The sequence below is a fragment of the Arctopsyche grandis genome, chromosome 10, assembly GCF_051622035.1.
Source record: "Arctopsyche grandis isolate Sample6627 chromosome 10, ASM5162203v2, whole genome shotgun sequence".
Taxonomy (NCBI): domain Eukaryota; kingdom Metazoa; phylum Arthropoda; class Insecta; order Trichoptera; family Hydropsychidae; genus Arctopsyche; species Arctopsyche grandis.
This window is the reverse complement of record NC_135364.1, coordinates 9,731,589-9,748,186: the sequence shown is the minus strand read 5'-3', so window position 1 is coordinate 9,748,186 and position 16,598 is coordinate 9,731,589. Positions and strand designations below refer to the sequence as shown.

The following is a 16,598-nucleotide window of genomic DNA, read 5'->3' as shown; positions in this document are numbered from 1 at the left end:
CTTCGTTTCCTATATAGGAAAGAATATGGGTATTACCCATATCTCTACCCCACTCCTTTCCTTTTGGGCATGCTTGGGTATAATTCCCTTGAACTTCGGAGAAACTTCTCATTAATTCGTTTCGTTCTCCTGCTCTTACGTGGTAATACGTCATGCCCGTTGTTGCTGGAGCAGTTGGGACTTTATGTCCCTAATCACTATGTGCGTGGTAGACATCATCATTTGCTGGCTGCACCTCCTGCCCGCACAGTCCTTTTTCGAATGGCTCCTATTCCAAGAGCTATTCGACTTCTTAATGAAATCGTTGCTGCCGAGACTGAATGTGATATTTTCCACCTTAGTGAGCGTAAATTGTCGGAAATTACTCTAACCCATTTATCTGGTAGTCTGCGCTCATTGTTTTCATGATTGATTGTGATTTATGAGTGAAATTTTGATTAACTCTCTTCCATTTGGGCCTTACAGGGATGTTTTGTATTTGTAGTTGTTTCTTACATATTTATTGAAACTGGCTGTAGGTGCAAGGCATTCCTTATGCTATATTTTATTTGATATTTTTACTTTATCTGTTATTATTAAATGCTATTTTTTATGTTTATGTATGGATGTATTTATGTTTATGTTTAATTGTTATTTTGTTTTTGTGTTATATTTTTTGACCATTGTGGCGCTTTAGGAATTCCTGTTATGCCACAATGGTCTGTTTAGAATAAATAAATAAATAAATAAAATAAATAATGAACCGTTGAATATTTGCAAGTAAGGAACATCGATGTAGCACTTAAATGTCCCGTATCAATGCTTGACAATTATGGCAACCCTAAGGATCGTTCGGTTGTCGTATAGTGCGGTCAGACCTTTAGTTGATATCTTGTGTCAGACCGAGTCAAGACCGTGAACTCCAAACGTCTTGAGCGACATCAAGCATTTTTTTAATGTACAAAAAAAAAATTTAAATTGATTTTTTAGATGCACATTTATTTTATAAAATTGACGTTTAAATTGTTCCCATTGAATAATAGTTAATAATATTAATTCAAAACAAAAAATAATTCAATATTTTTTTATTTATCTGAATTAAAAATCACTAAAATAGACATACATAAACGTATACAATATGATTATAAAATTACTTTTGTAAAGCACTCTTTTCAATTTTCATTTGTTGTTCTTCAGATTGCAACTGTTGAAGAGTCAGTAACGACACACCCAACTGATCTTCTCTAGTAAACGGTTGAGCCATTTGACGCAACCAACGTTTGCAAATCTAAAAATTGTTAAAAACTACAAATAATACAACTTCAAAACGAGCATTTTTTTTCAGTCACAATCAATACTTTACCTGTACAGCTTCCTCTGTACTCAAATTGCAAAGAGATTCTTTGATATGTTCTTGTATCCACCTGGGCAACTTGCTTCGTTTATCTGCCCTACTGAAACGCTTATCGGCAAATATCATAATACCATAATCAGTTTTGCCTCTGCAATTTAAAAATCAACATTTAACTTACATTCATGACATATTTCATACAATATAATAATAATATACCTGATAGCACGTCCGACACATTGAGCTGCATGTCTCATCGCGTCAAACGTCAAAAAATCATTTTCGCGTATTTGAAACTGATCCCGCAGATACTCCAAACGAGCTTTGAGAATTCTGCTCTGCGTGTAAACATAGGGGATACCGAACATAAGTACGGCCCTTCCTAAATGATGATCGAAATCAACCCCCTCCGATACTTTTCCTCTCGCAACAGACAATAGAACGGCCCCTCTTCCGGATTCGCATGCCTGTAAACATATGGTTGTTTGAATCGTTTCAAAACGAGCAAGATTAAACAGTTGTGTGTGGTTCACCTTTATGTAGTTCATCAAAGCGAAACTGGTCTCGGCACTGTCTTGGGTTTCTATGAATAATAACTTGTGCTTTTGCAGTGATGATACCACACCCTGATCGTACCAAGATCCTACAACCGACTCCAAGTACATGTATGATGTGAAGAAACAAACGACACCATCAGGAACACATGAAGCTATCTAAAGTGATATAAATAAATATATGTAACTAGCTGTATTACCCGGCTTCGCTCAGTGTTTATAATATAAACCGCTTAAACATGACTAAGCTAATAGTAAACATTTAATTAAAAAAAAAAAAAATTTTAAATTTAAAAAAAAAAAATTTTTTTTTTTAAAAAAGCAAAAAAAAAAAAATCATTTTTTTTTTGCCTTCTAGGGCTTCGCCCTCGGCGCCCCCCTGAGCCTTTGCCTTCTAGGGCTTCGCCCCTCCACGCCCCCATGAGCAATTGCCGTTTAGGGCTTCGCCCCCATGATCAGTTGCCGTTTAGGGCTTCGCCTCATAAGGCTGCGCCCCCTTCGGGGCCGGCTAAGCTCCATAAGGCGGCGCCCCATAAGGCTGCGCCCCTAAGGCTGCGCCCCATAAGACAGCGCCCCATAAGTCTGCGCCCCATAAGGCAGCGCCCCATAAGGCGGCGCCCCATGAGGCTGCGCCCCCATGGGGCTGCGCCCCTATAGGGCTGCGCCCACTTTGGGGCCCCATGGGGCTATGCCCCATGGGGCTGCGCCCCATGAGGCTGCGCCCCCTTCGGGGCCCCATGCGGCTAAGCTCCATAAGGCGGCGCCCCATAAGACTGCGCCCCTAAGGCTGCGCCCCATAAGACAGCGCCCCATAAGGCTGCGCCCCATAAGGCTGCGGCCGATAAGGCTGTGCCCCATAAAGCTGCGCCCTCTTTTGAGCCCCATGGGGCTGCGCCCCCTTCGGGGCCCCACGGGGCTACGCCCCTTGTGGCGCCCCTGGCGGGGCCCCATGAAGCTACTCGCCTTGCGCCCCCGCGGGGGTAAATCCATTGAATCGAAAAAACCAAATCGGCGCCCATGGATCGAAAAAAAAAAAATCGAATCACGTGTTCGATGACGTCACCGATCTACGGACGACGACCAAGGATACATACATACATACAAAGTCTCTTTCCAAATTATAGATTAGAAGAGAGAAGAGATATAATATACAAAACGAAGACTGTTATGTAATTCGTTCTGATTGGCTGTAGTCAAATTCGTTTCTGATTGGCCGTCGTAAAATATACATTTTTTTCTCGATTCAAATAAATTTAATTAAAAAATAAATGAATGTTTACTATTAAATTAGCCATTTTAAGCGGTTTATATAACAATTACCAATAGTAAATAAATTAAAAATAAAATACAAACTTCGACTAAAAGTTGACCGTAGTTTCTTATTACTGCGACGTCTTCTCTGGTTTCAAATTTTGATGATATGGCAACTTGATCACTGCCTTTTGTAACAATCTGAAATGTTATAAAAAAATGAATACAAAATAATATACATTAACCATTAGTAGTGTAAAAAGTTAATACAACTAATTGTAAAAAAATAATACCATTGGAAGTAAGCACGGTCTTGCAAGAGTCATCGTGAAAGAGCTGGTTACCACGGGATTAAAGTCTAATATTTTTGGATACATATCAAGTGGTGATAGGGTTCCTATAAAAAAAAACAACATAAAATAATGCATTAATATTGTAAGGTGGAAAACAGGACAAAACAAAATAAAACAGGTAGTGTATATTACGGATGAAGAAGTTTTATAAGCCTAAATACGAAAGTAGGTATAAACTTCCTCGACAAAGAAAGAAACCGACGGATGTATATGTGTGTGTGTGTGTGTATATATATTTGTATTCTTGTTGACTGCATCTATAGATATAATAAGTCAAAGTAAGAAGAGGTTAGTAAATAAGTAAAAAGGATAGTATTCATGTAACGCGGTAACATGAGAGAGAGTATCCACTGTCTAAGTAGATTCGTGTGTGAATAATAGAGACCCCAAATTAGGCTAACGGGGCTTAGTAAGTGCCCGAACAAAGGATTCGCTGGAGTTCTCACAGACCTGGGCGAGTTCGTGCGGAAACAATAGACTCGTCGGGGTAGCTCTTTACGTGTCTAGACAATAGACACACTAATGGATCAAGGAAGCTGTGCTGTGCAACTTGGTCCTTTATTAGGAGGTACATGCGGTAGATCAGATATTCTGGAGTGAGCGGTGGTTACATGTGGACCTCTTTTTGGCCTTTCATTTGGATTCTGAACCCATCCCTATGCAACAATATTATAGTTAATTGTGGAATATATATAATAATTAGTTTTGAATCTTACCTGAAGTGAGGATCACAGTTTGGAAACGAGAGAATATGTGTCTCACAGCGATTGATGAATCTAAACAACTGTATAAAATAATTAGAAAAATCTAGAAACAATATTTTAACAGCTTATATGACGATATTTACCTGAAGTATAAAACTGGATTTGAAACTGTAGGAGTTTTATCGTCGAACGGTTCAATGATTATAGTAAATCCTTTAGTATATGTAGCGACGAGTGTAGCCAAATTCATCACGAGAACTAACGAAGAAAAAGTCGACGGGTCAGGAATTTCCAAAGTTCGTAAAAGGGAAGACAAACGCGAAGAGCAAAACCTCAACGGCTTTCTTTCAATACAAACACGAGCAGCAACGTCTTTTAAAAATCCTAATAACAAATACATAAAATACATCAAATTTCTTTATTAATATACATATGTATACTGAAGCAGCTTTATTATTACCGGCTGGCGATTCTTGCACTACATGCTGAATCCGTAATCTAGTTTTCAAATATTCGATGAAACGTTTTACAAAACCTAAAAAGTGTTCTGCGTTGCGGATGTTTCCAGGAACGACTTCTACAAAACAAATTGAATTATTGTCATTGACTATTTTTATTTAGAAGGATATCAGTTTCCATGTTGATTAAGCGTGCCTGTTAATACTTCATCCGGTAATATGGGATTTCCGAGTAAAATGTCAGTATCTCTAGCGATGGCTGCCTCTCGTAAACCTTCAACCATTCGGTGATATTCTTCAGTTAGTCTATTCGTATCTTCTGCTTTCAAACTGAACAATAAATAATATAATTAAATATGTTACTATTTTGGCCTTAAAAATACCCTTATTGGAGCAAGTACTCACTCTGCAACTGCTTTTTCAAGTTGCTGTAATGCGTTTGAACTTCTCTCAATGACTTTTCTAGTAATTTTAACGCTCATAGAATCAATGCAAACATTGTCGATATTGTGAGCTTCGTCAAAAACTACCACAGCTTCTTTATGGAATGATTTAGAAACCACTTCCGCAATTTTGGGATCCAAGAGGTAATGATACGAGTATACAACGATTTCAGCATGAATTACCTAAAAATAAAACCATGCTTGATGCAAAACCAAAATCGATATGTAACAAGCATGTTGAATAATACATACAGCTTGTCTTGCTAAGAAGTACGGACACCAGTTCCGATCAGATCCATATTGTTTGAGATCATCGAGTGTGTAAACTCCGTGTGGTAAAATGAATTCTTTTCCTTCAATGTTAAAACCTTCATAGAACTGACCTACAATCAATGTTGTTCACAATAAGAAATTCTGGTATATAAATGTAATTTTTTTTAATTATCTATTTACTTACAGATTGGAATAGAACTATCAATTTCATTTTTTTGCCTAACATAACTTGCCGTCAATGAATGACATTTTCCGTCTACAGTTTTGCCTTCTCTTTCTCTAGAAACCTATAGAATCATATGGAACAATAGTATATAAACTAAAATATAAAAATAAAATTAGCATTTATAAGTGAAAATTAACCTCTGGGTGTATACACATATTTTTTCGGGAGGATAACACCAATCCTGTAAGATTGAGTTTATCTCCTGTCGATTTTTCATAATATTCAAAGAGGTTTTTTAACTCTTCGATGACTTTTTCAATTTCAGGAACCGTTCGAGAACAATATATTAATTTTCTGTAAAAGGATACAAAATTTAATCGTGATTATTTTCAAACTGCGTATTGTGATAATGATTGCATTTGTGCAATACCTTATGTGATATGGATTCTGTACCATATACGCAACAATCAGAGACAGGAGAGATACAGTTTTTCCAGTTCCTGAAGGCATTTCCAATAGACAATGACCCTATACAAAAATGTAAATAAATGTATTATTATTGTTATCATGATAGCGATCAAAGCGCAATATCTGTAAATGAATAATAATATTTGTACATTACCTTTGCATCCAAGGCCCGTTTGAGTTCCAGCATATAAGCATATTGCTCGGGATATATGTAATCGTAGGGAAAATAAACAAGCAGACCGTCTACACTTAACCTAAAAAACGAATTATCGATACGATTGAAATAATGTTGTTGAGACTTTGTATTTTATGCAAAATGTTTATCATTATTTAAAACAATATAGAATTATAGTTAGTTGAAAGTTTTAAACAAGACAAATGATAAAATGACAAAGAAGCCTACTTCATGTCGGCGCTCTTGTTGACGTTTGAAAATTTGGCCAAAATAGTTCACTCGGTGTGCATATAATAATGCTACTGAATATGCGGTTCGGTGATTACTAGTCAAATGTGAACCGGTCACAGGACAACCGGTCGCTCTAGATCGGTCACACGTGATCACCCGTCACACTAAAACTGGTCACGCGAAAACTGGTCACACCTTAAAATCGGTCAACCAGTTTTCTCGTGACCGATTTTAGGGTGTGACGGGAGATCACGTGTGACCGATCTAGAGTGACCGGTTGTCTTGTGACTGGTTCACATAGCCAGCAGCATAGCGTTAAGAAGGCGCCGGGTTCGATCCCTGGGTCCGGGCCTCGAATGAAAATGAATTTTTCAGAGTATGCTGTTGGTCAGACTTGGATTTGTGACTCCAGGTTGATCGTTTCCTATCAGAGTTTGCCAATTTTCTCTGATTTCATTGTTGAAACGGTTCCCGGAAAAAAAATTGGCTAAAAATCATTCCTACCTACTATGTCGCCATTATTTGAAGTTTGATTGATGTACAATAAAATTTATGTACAATTCATAGATGTCTCGTTAATTTGCGAGTTTTTCAGTGTCTCGTAATTCAACGACTTGTAATAAAAATGCTGCATTTGTATTTGTAATTGGCCAGGAAGGCGCATTGGGATTTACCTGTAAGGCCTTCCTGGTATAAATGTAAAATAAAATAAATAAGACTAGTAGTCCGTTTACCGAATATGCATACTATAATTTTTTGAAAAACTTATTAAATATGGTCTCCTACGGTTATGAATACATTTAATGAATGTTTACTTATGAAAAGATGCATTTCAACTTTCCCGAGAAGAATATAGGTAATATGTAGTTGTTGGGCATACAATTGAAAAGTTAAGAAAAACACTGATATTAATTAGAATCTTTTGTGCCCTCGACAGTGCTCTCGTTTAATATCAACTGATAGCAATATATTAATTTTTAATCATTTGGCGTCAGTGTATCGTTTTTTACGAGCGACCAATAACTATAGCGTTTTCTTTGGGTTAAGATTAAATTACATAAGAAAATGTGTGCAATTGCTTTTCTGCAGGTATTTAAAAGAAACTCAATGTTTGATTCATTTTTAGCTTATTAACATATAATAGATGTCTCGAGATAGTTGCACTTTCAAGACATCCAAAATTTCAAAAATGCTCAAGGAGAACTAACGCAATAGTACTCCACAAAAAATGCACCAAGGCGTATTTGTATGTTATCCGAGGGTGCTAACCTTTTTTTGAGCGCCTTTGAAAATTAGGACTTCTCGAAACTGCTCGACTACTCATTGCAATTTAGTGCATTTTTCCGAGAACCATATAAATATGTATGTATGTAGATATCAGCATCTATGTATATGTATACATTTACAAACCACATTAAAAATTAATTTATCATCAATATTTATTCAAATTTGGACAGATACTTGCATATCTTCATTAAATATTTACAAATACGAATCAAATATCCCTAAACTGAACTAAGGATAGGTGTGAGACTTATTATTTTATTGAATAAAAATACGTTTCATAATTTTATTTTTTTATTTAAAGCACAAAGCATAGAGATTCTAGAATATCTTATGCTTCAAATATCATAACAAAATGTTAAACTTCAAATTATAGAACGGTAGGTCCTTAAAAATAATATAAATACTTTTGAAATTAAGCAAAGCTTAATTGTCTTTATTAACACATTTAAAATAACTCTAAGCTTTGGTAACTTTGGTTGCTATAACTCTGACTCGTATCATTAATCACATAAATATTTTAAAGATATAATGGAACATGTTTAAGTGTGTAATACATAATATGGATAATATATGGAAAGGCATGGAATTAAATATTAGTGGGAAAGTCTTATGTTTACGTATAAGATATATGAATAAACGTGATGATTTCATTTTACTAAAACAAATAACATTATTATTTACCATCATCTATTGCAATATGACTTTTTTATGTTTTTTTTTTTTGTAATGTTCATTGTAATTGGATGATTTTTTTCAGCTTACATTTAACAATTACATAAAATCTCAATTATATCACTTGACATTTTCAAAATCATTTTATTTTTATTTATCTGATTCTGAATGTATAGTTTTGAAAATACTATTTGAATTTGTGTTAGTTTCACGGATACTGTCGAATATTCTTTTTAACTTTTCATATAAAGCTTCCAATTCCGAACTCGTCTTACTCCATAATGTTACAAAATCGATAAAGTGTTCTTCAGTGTTTTTGACATTCTGCAAACACTCGGAACATTTATCCATGCCACATTTTTCTTCTTTTGAATGTTGTATCATTTCAACAACAATTCGATAAATAAAGGAGTACCTATAAGAAATAGCATTTTTATAGAAAGATAATAATCAAGTAATGATTCTATTAAAAATAAACCATTGAATAGAAAACTAACTTAGTAGCCGGTTTACAAATATCAAGATGATCTAGTGGCAAAGTATATAAAGGTCCAACATTATCATCAGCTGACTCCGGTGGAACCAAATGTAACGAAAGACTGGGATATGCGAGTAATTGCGTAGATCGACTCTCTCCAACACAAATAGATGGCCATTTTCCTTTCAACCAACGGCTATGTAAGCCACTCAACATTCGACTGTCTGTACATCAAAATAATATTATTTTTAATTTATACTTGTATTAACGTACATTAAGATTGATATTGAATTTGTACAACACCTTTACGAAGTTCTTGAACTTCTTTAGAAGGCCATATAAGGGCTTGAGCTGCACGTGAACCATGATGTGGAGTAGAAAAAAATATTATTCCCTTTGTATTGTTAGCAATTTTTTTATTTTCTTCATCTTTAGATTCAAGAGCTGTGATAATAAATAATTAATTAACAACTTATATATTAATTTTAGCTTCAACTGGTAATACAATATGTACATAAGACTTACAATGTACTAGAATATGTTTTACTAGTACGCCGCCCATTGAGTGTGCTACCCAAACTATAGGACGAGTTCCCACGCCAGCTTTTTGCAAAGCCTTTCCAAGAAGAAGAGCTCTATCTTCGGAGCTACTAACATCACCACATCCACTTGACCATTCCATCATCATTGTTTCGTAACTTACACCCAATACTCTAAAAAAGAAAAAACATCAGTAACGCTAAAAAGCATATGATGAATTAGATGATTTTGCAAAAACTATCAACCTAATATTTGGACAATCAGATGGTAACCAGTCACGAGGCCAGCATTTGGTTTTAGTTCCAATGTTCTTTTTTTCTTCTTGACTAATATTAACTTTATCACTGCTATAAAGCATGTTATAAAATTTAGTACGACAATAGGATAAGAAATAAAATTTTAAAATAATAAAAAAATTAAATACTTCTGAACTAAGAGGGCATGATTTGGATTTCTAACAGCCGATTCTGGTATATCTCTCCACACTATCTCAAAATTATCGTCTTCTGTAATTAATATCACAAAAGAAACATTACATACATACATTGCATGATTTTATTTTTATTTATGTATATAAATTATACTAACCATTAAAATTAAAATTAGTTTCGTTAGTATTTTGTTCTGAATTATTTACATCACCGTCAATTTGATCTCTTTGACGCCATGTAACAAATGGTTCACCTTGAATAAAAAGAAAAACATTGAAAAAAGTATACTTTGAATTTGGATGATCAAATTTATACATAAAATCCAATGAAATACGTATGTAAACAGAAGTCAACAAGTCGTATAATACCTAAGAGGCCATGAATAAAAACTACATCGATTTTAGGCGGAAGCTTTGGTCGGTATGTCGGATGTAAAAGATAGACTGAGGGGTCGTATATTTCTTTCGTAGCAGTTTCTTCAACCGTACCGTTTTCTAAACCAGCTAAAATTCCCGCAGCCATACAACTTATTTCAGAATCATTATGTTCCGTTTCGTCTATCCACGAAGCCAATGTCGATATAAGACCTGAACACATCAAAACCAAACAGCTAATTATTGATGCATTTAGTATGTTGATTTTTTTTGTTTTTGATACGTAAATTAAAATCTAATTATTATGTATGTACTTGTATTTGGAAATAAATATTTGAACCTACTCCAAAGTTGTAATACGAGTAAAGAAACGATACCTGATCTATGTATTAATGGTAACAAATCGGGATAGTGAGAAAGCCTAAGCATTAAACGAGCAGCACAAAGACGTAACGGTCTTTCAGTACTAGTCGCTGCTTTTTGAATAAAAGTAAGTCCTCCACTTTTTGCAAATATTTCCTCGGCAGATTCTGATAATCTGTTGTGTAAAATAAATATCAATTGGTCAATTATCATTTCAAAAACAAGAATTTTAATAAAATACGATGGTAAATATTTACGATTTCGATACAAATATTGAATTTTAACATAAAACATTTCACACGGGAAAAATATCATAATATAAATATTTGATTCAACTAACTTTGGATTAGGATTTAAAACAATGAGTTAGAAAGTATAATCATGAATACATAAAAAGTTATAAGTAACAAAAAAATAATAAAAATCTAACAGACTTACTTATTCTTTGACCGTGACGACATATTCAAATGATGAAGCAGAACTTCTAAACAATTTAAAAGTTCCACATTTTCATCATGTTCCTTATTTCCGCCACTAGTTTCTTGTTCCATTAATCGCTGTACGTCCTATTAGCATTGCAACTTGCATTAAACTCAAGCCAATATATTGTTAACATATTTTGTAATTCAAGTACATATTGTAACATAAAGTTTAAAATAAATATATTGAAAACTACAATAATAGCGACAATATACTGTCACAGTTGTCAAAATACTATTCATACTATCCAGCACAGCAGTGCATGGATAAGACTGCTTTTATTCATACTATATAGCAACGCACGTTCAGGCCAGTTTTAGCCGAGTGCAAGGCAACATCGGTTTACATATACATACATTACAAAGCGCGACGATACGGCACAATATTACTTGAGTTAAAATTGTCACAATATGACGTTTCCGAAAATATTCATTCAATTTCGTTAGTACGCGTGCACTCGCTACTATGACGTCACGTAATACGTGAAAATCGGTTTCGCTTGATATGTTACGGTGACATGTACTGCTGTATAATATGAATAGATTTTGTCGGCTGCTGCAGTTGCATCTACATCACATACATATTACAGAATATATGAATATGTCCATATAGAATGTACCAAAGAATACTTTTTACAACATGGTACAGTTGCCGGTCTGTACCGTGTTGGCATGAATAGAGCTTTATAAGGATAGAATCCTTTTTATAACTGTATCAATATCTACCATACATTTGGGTCCACCTTACGGCACAAACTCTGAGTTGATGAAGACTCGAAAAATGAACTCGTACCAAAGCATTAAGATTAGGAGTGTATAAAAGTATGCGTGTATGTGTGAGATTCTTGGTAGGAGTCGACGGATCCGTCTACTCTCACTGTTAACCGTTTGCCCGCGGCCGTCTTCGATGGAAGCTTTGGGCAACAAGTCTGTAGCGCGGCTGTCTTCCATAGAATTTCTAAACTTTGCACGGGATTTTGATGCTTATATGCGCCTATTTCAACTGTTTTAAGGTTCAAAATTGGTTGAATATATTACTGAGAGTTGAATGCCATCTATTAAATTTGCTTAAAATGAACATATACCAGTCAAAATTAGTTTTTTGTGGAAACATACTGAAACCTCGTTTATGTGACGTCACATCTTCATACAATTGAGACGATACGTCTCAATTGTATGAAGAATGATTATTTTGCAATTAAGTCAAAACTACGAGATATATTGTGTGTTTTATTGTTTAAAATAATACTTTATGTGTTAATTAACATATCTGGTTACTTGAGTAAATATTAAAATCTGTATTTAAGGTCGAAAACTCGATTGCCAAATTGTATGAAGAATGATTATTTGACAATTAAGACAAAACTACGAGATATATTGTGCGTTTTATTGTTTAAAATAATACTTTATGTGTTAATTAACATATCTGGTTACTTGAGTAAATATTAAAATCTGTATTTAAGGTAGAAAACTCGATTGCCAAATTCCCGGAAAAGGTGCCGCGTACAGGGCTTGTTCGCTATATTTATTGCCGCAGGCAAAGAGTTAATCTTAATGCGAGTTCATTTTTCGAGTCTTCATCAATGCCATAAGGGCCACCGCATTCATTTATATATCATATTTTTATATGAACCTGATGATTGTCAATTTGCTCTTGCAAGAAGTTTTTCAGACACGAACATGGTTGTGCAAAGCTCGACGATAGGTTAGCAAGAGTGGATATTAATGAAATAGATTGTGTGAATTGTGGTAACGGAGGGGTTCCTCCAGCTAAGCGTTTTGCACAACGACCTCCATGACGCGCTAACCATACTACAGCATGAGCATCTAGCCGTTGACTCAGCCAAACCCAATCCCATTCTGTTAAAAAATATTACATTCATATAAAAATATGTACATAAATAAGAACATATGAATGTAAATTGAATATGAAAACACTCACCATCAACTGTCGAACAGATTAATAATCAAGATAGCAACCATGAAATGAGATAAAAAGATTATTATTATTGTATGTATAATACTTTTTATGTACATATGAACGATAAAATTTATATAATTATACCTTTGAGATGTTTCAGGGATGATAAATGATGTAAAGCTTTTTTTCTATCGGAAGGATCTCCGTTGCGACTAATATGCAGCAGGCGTCGCCAAAGTGTACGTCGGAATCTACTAATCCAACGTCCAACGCTCGGCCCCTAAGTTTAACATTTCTATATAGAAAATATATACATACATATAAACCGTTATATTTGAAAGTGGCATAAATCCACTTTTCTTCATTTTGAGAAATATTTCGCAAAACATTGAATATAATGTTTTGCGTTTAACAATATTCAAAAATACTGGTAGCCTGTAATACGTTTATCCTGCTTTTTCGACATATCGAATTATATGAAGTGATAACAATTTGTGAATTAAGTCAACGGGAAATAGTGTTTTTGGAACTGAAAATTGGACTTCTACTTTCAATTATAACAGCTTATATGTGAAAAAAATATTAATTAAAAAAAAATTGACTTACAAAAGACCACGCATCTTCATCTTGTAAATGTTGTCTTATACGTTCTTCATAAGCAGGATCTCTTACGTATAAATATTCAGGTCTGCCGCTTCGTTCCGTCTCCAAAGCATTGTTGGCAATTATTCTATTTAGGTTGCGTTTAGTACGAATTATTCCATAACTGCAAACGCAAGTGCTAAAAACGAGAATATATGTACAATGAATTGACATGGATATTTTTAATTTTTGATTCACGCAGTGCATCAGTGAAGGGCGGGGATATAGAGTGATAACGATTATTACGAAATAAACCACCAGTAATGTAAGACTAGTGTTTCAATTTCAATTTCAATCAAAGCGATATTGATGTGAAGCTACAGTGATTTAATCTTTTTGATAACTCTTTAGTATTTGGACGTATGTATGTCCAATATTTGTATGTTTAATATTTGGCCTAATGGACATGAGAATTTTTAAGGCATTAATTTTAGTTCAATATAAAAACAAAACAATAAAATCTTAGGATAATAAATAAGAATATACTTTTATTGCTGTTTAATTAGATAATTAGTGTACATTTTTGCTTCCAATTTTACAAAGTGACATGTAGATACTTCAATACAGAGAAATTTAATATTAATAGAAGTGGCTTTAGGTGTTCTTTTGTTGTCAAGTGACATTCTGTCCACGGACAGATCTAAATAATTTAAGCATCAGATATATTTGACGCTTGGTGCTCGACGTATGTCCGATAAAAACTTCTCTGTTTGTTTATATTACTCGCAAGATGGGCAGCATCGGTAAAAATTGCACAATACATTCAAAAACACACAATAAACAACATGGGATACATTTTTATAAGTAAATTGATCCGATTGTATTCCGTGCGATGTAGCGTATTTATAGAGATGTACTGCGTAAAATTGACAACAATTATGTATTCTATTCTTATTACATTCCTCTGCTTCAATATGTCAAATATATGGTTATTTAAATATGGCAGTTAAAAAAATATTGTTCATGAAGGTTAATTTATTAAATTTCATCTGCATATTGTTTTATTTCGATTATATGCTATTTCAGCCCCGTTGGGACACGGTATCAATAATTTATTTATTTATTTATTTGGAAAATTTACAGTTTATTAAGTTACATAGATTGATAGTAAAAAAATACAATTATGATAAGTAAACCATTAATAATTTTCACATATAGGTAAAAAAAAAGAAAAGCTCAAACATTTAAAATAAGAAACAAAAATGATAATAGAGTAAGATAGTTAAAGAAAACAAAAAGAAAGAAAATAGAAATAACAGTATAATAAAAATATCAAAATAATAAGAATAATAATATGATAAAAATTATGAAATAATAAAAATAATATAATATATAACAAAAAACAAAAAGACAAAATAAATACATCAAAATAAAAATTCATAATCACCATCGTAAATTTTCAATAAAATTAATCATCAAAAAACAAATTTGCAATAATTACTCTAGCTTGTATAGCATTAATATTAAATAAGTCAAACATAGAAATTGTTAAAATTAGTGTGTTGACGGTGGAGCTTGCACGCCAGATGAATGAGCTTCTTCCATAATTAGAAAAAGTATTAGGTATGTAAAGGAGCTCATTACATCTAGTCATTCTATTTGGCACACGCAATGATAGTCTGCTCAATAATTGAGGACAGTCGATCGAGCCGTTAAGGATGTTCAAAATTGTTGAGATGTCAGCTATCTCCCTTCTTTTGACAAGAGGAAGTAGATGCTGACACCTACAAGCATCTTCATAGGAAGTATAGGTTAATCCAAAACGGCTACTGATGTACCTCAAGAATCTCTTCTGAATGCGCTCCAATCTGTCTCTTGCACCAGAGTACTCTGGGTTCCAAACTTGGGATGCAAACTCAACAATACTTCTTACGTATGCACAATATAGTATTTTGTATGATTTTATAGAAGTAAAGCATTTGGAGGACCGGATGACGAACCCGAGGGCCTTCGACGCTCGAGCTACAACATTGTCAATATGTTTACTAAAGGATAGATCAGAGTTTAAAAAGACTCCCAAATCCCTAATTTCCGATACCCTTATAATGTAAATAAATTAGCATGGATTTCTCTAATAGCACAATTGAGTATGCAAATGAAGGTAGTATATTTATTCAGTGTGTGCGCACTTGATCGAAGCATTGTGTAAGTAATTTGCAAGTTTGGTGGATATTTTGTGATCGCAAGCAATTAGAAAGTGGTCGAATAGAAAGAGAGGAGAATAGATGAAGCGTCTTACATAGCGGTGATGGCAGCAGCAGCAGGTGCATGTTGAGCGACAGCCTTCCAGCCCCGCAATCGCCAGGCCCACACCAGTTGGCGAACTCCAGCAGCCATAAAACCGGAAGTGGGGCTCCCGAGCACTCCCGAGGGCTCCCGAGACACCCTTCGGAACACCCCCGCCAAACAAAACAAACCTCTAACCTCAAAAGCGCAGCTCTCGACTGACAGCTGATGCGTCACTCAACTCGATTGTCGATTGACGCAATGTGGGCCATAACCTTGCCCGTGCAAAACAAATTTCGCAACACCCGTCTGTACTAAAAATAAATACACGCTATTGTATTCAAAATAAATGACGTAGTCTGTTATTAAAAACACATTTATTTACAACTTGTACAATAACAAAAATCTTTAAATAAATTACACTATTTATATATATTATGTATCACAAAGTATGAGACTGTCGTGATAAAATGACACATCTCCTCTATTAGATCATCTCGGGTTCCAACGTTACAACTACACTGAGGAGTGTGGGTGTGTCGATATCATTGATAACTGATACATCGGAATAGCTGTTATTTCGATGCGGTGCAAACGATCGAAAAGCGCCAGACAGACTGAACCACAGATTAACGACACGTGAACCTTATGCGTGCGCACTGCTCGCACTTACACTAAGCTAAATCTACCCGAAGTCCCGACATACCTACCCTGTATACGTTCTGTGCTTCTGATACTTTGGTTCCGAATTTTGCCTTATTAAATTATTAAAAACTCGC

General features: G+C 34.4%; 2 protein-coding genes across 2 annotated transcripts; both read right to left on the bottom strand.

The window, feature by feature from the left end:
• Positions 1–967: 967 nt before the first annotated feature.
• Xpd (general transcription and DNA repair factor IIH helicase subunit Xpd) lies at positions 968–6,463 on the bottom strand. The gene is made up of 17 exons (XM_077439625.1): positions 6,404–6,463; positions 6,155–6,254; positions 5,963–6,060; positions 5,730–5,886; positions 5,551–5,653; positions 5,346–5,476; positions 5,056–5,276; positions 4,847–4,980; positions 4,653–4,769; positions 4,336–4,576; positions 4,205–4,272; positions 3,429–3,532; positions 3,238–3,336; positions 1,864–2,043; positions 1,550–1,797; positions 1,343–1,481; positions 968–1,267 (listed from the first exon to the last, which is right to left on the bottom strand). Exons 1-17 carry the CDS (start codon positions 6,406–6,408, stop codon positions 1,130–1,132), a joined length of 2,283 nt encoding a protein of 760 aa, XP_077295751.1. The 5' UTR covers positions 6,409–6,463; the 3' UTR covers positions 968–1,129.
• A 1,523-nt stretch (positions 6,464–7,986) lies between these two features.
• Positions 7,987–16,133, bottom strand: LOC143917592 (protein SERAC1). Its single transcript, XM_077439150.1, has 14 exons — positions 15,833–16,133; positions 13,558–13,732; positions 13,096–13,231; positions 12,664–12,890; positions 10,990–11,117; positions 10,566–10,726; positions 10,183–10,401; positions 9,972–10,067; positions 9,808–9,889; positions 9,629–9,730; positions 9,369–9,556; positions 9,147–9,287; positions 8,863–9,067; positions 7,987–8,780 (listed from the first exon to the last, which is right to left on the bottom strand). The coding sequence occupies exons 1-14, from the start codon at positions 15,928–15,930 to the stop codon at positions 8,516–8,518; spliced, it is 2,223 nt and encodes a 740-aa protein (XP_077295276.1). The 5' UTR covers positions 15,931–16,133; the 3' UTR covers positions 7,987–8,515.
• Between the last annotated feature and the right edge of the window lie 465 nt (positions 16,134–16,598).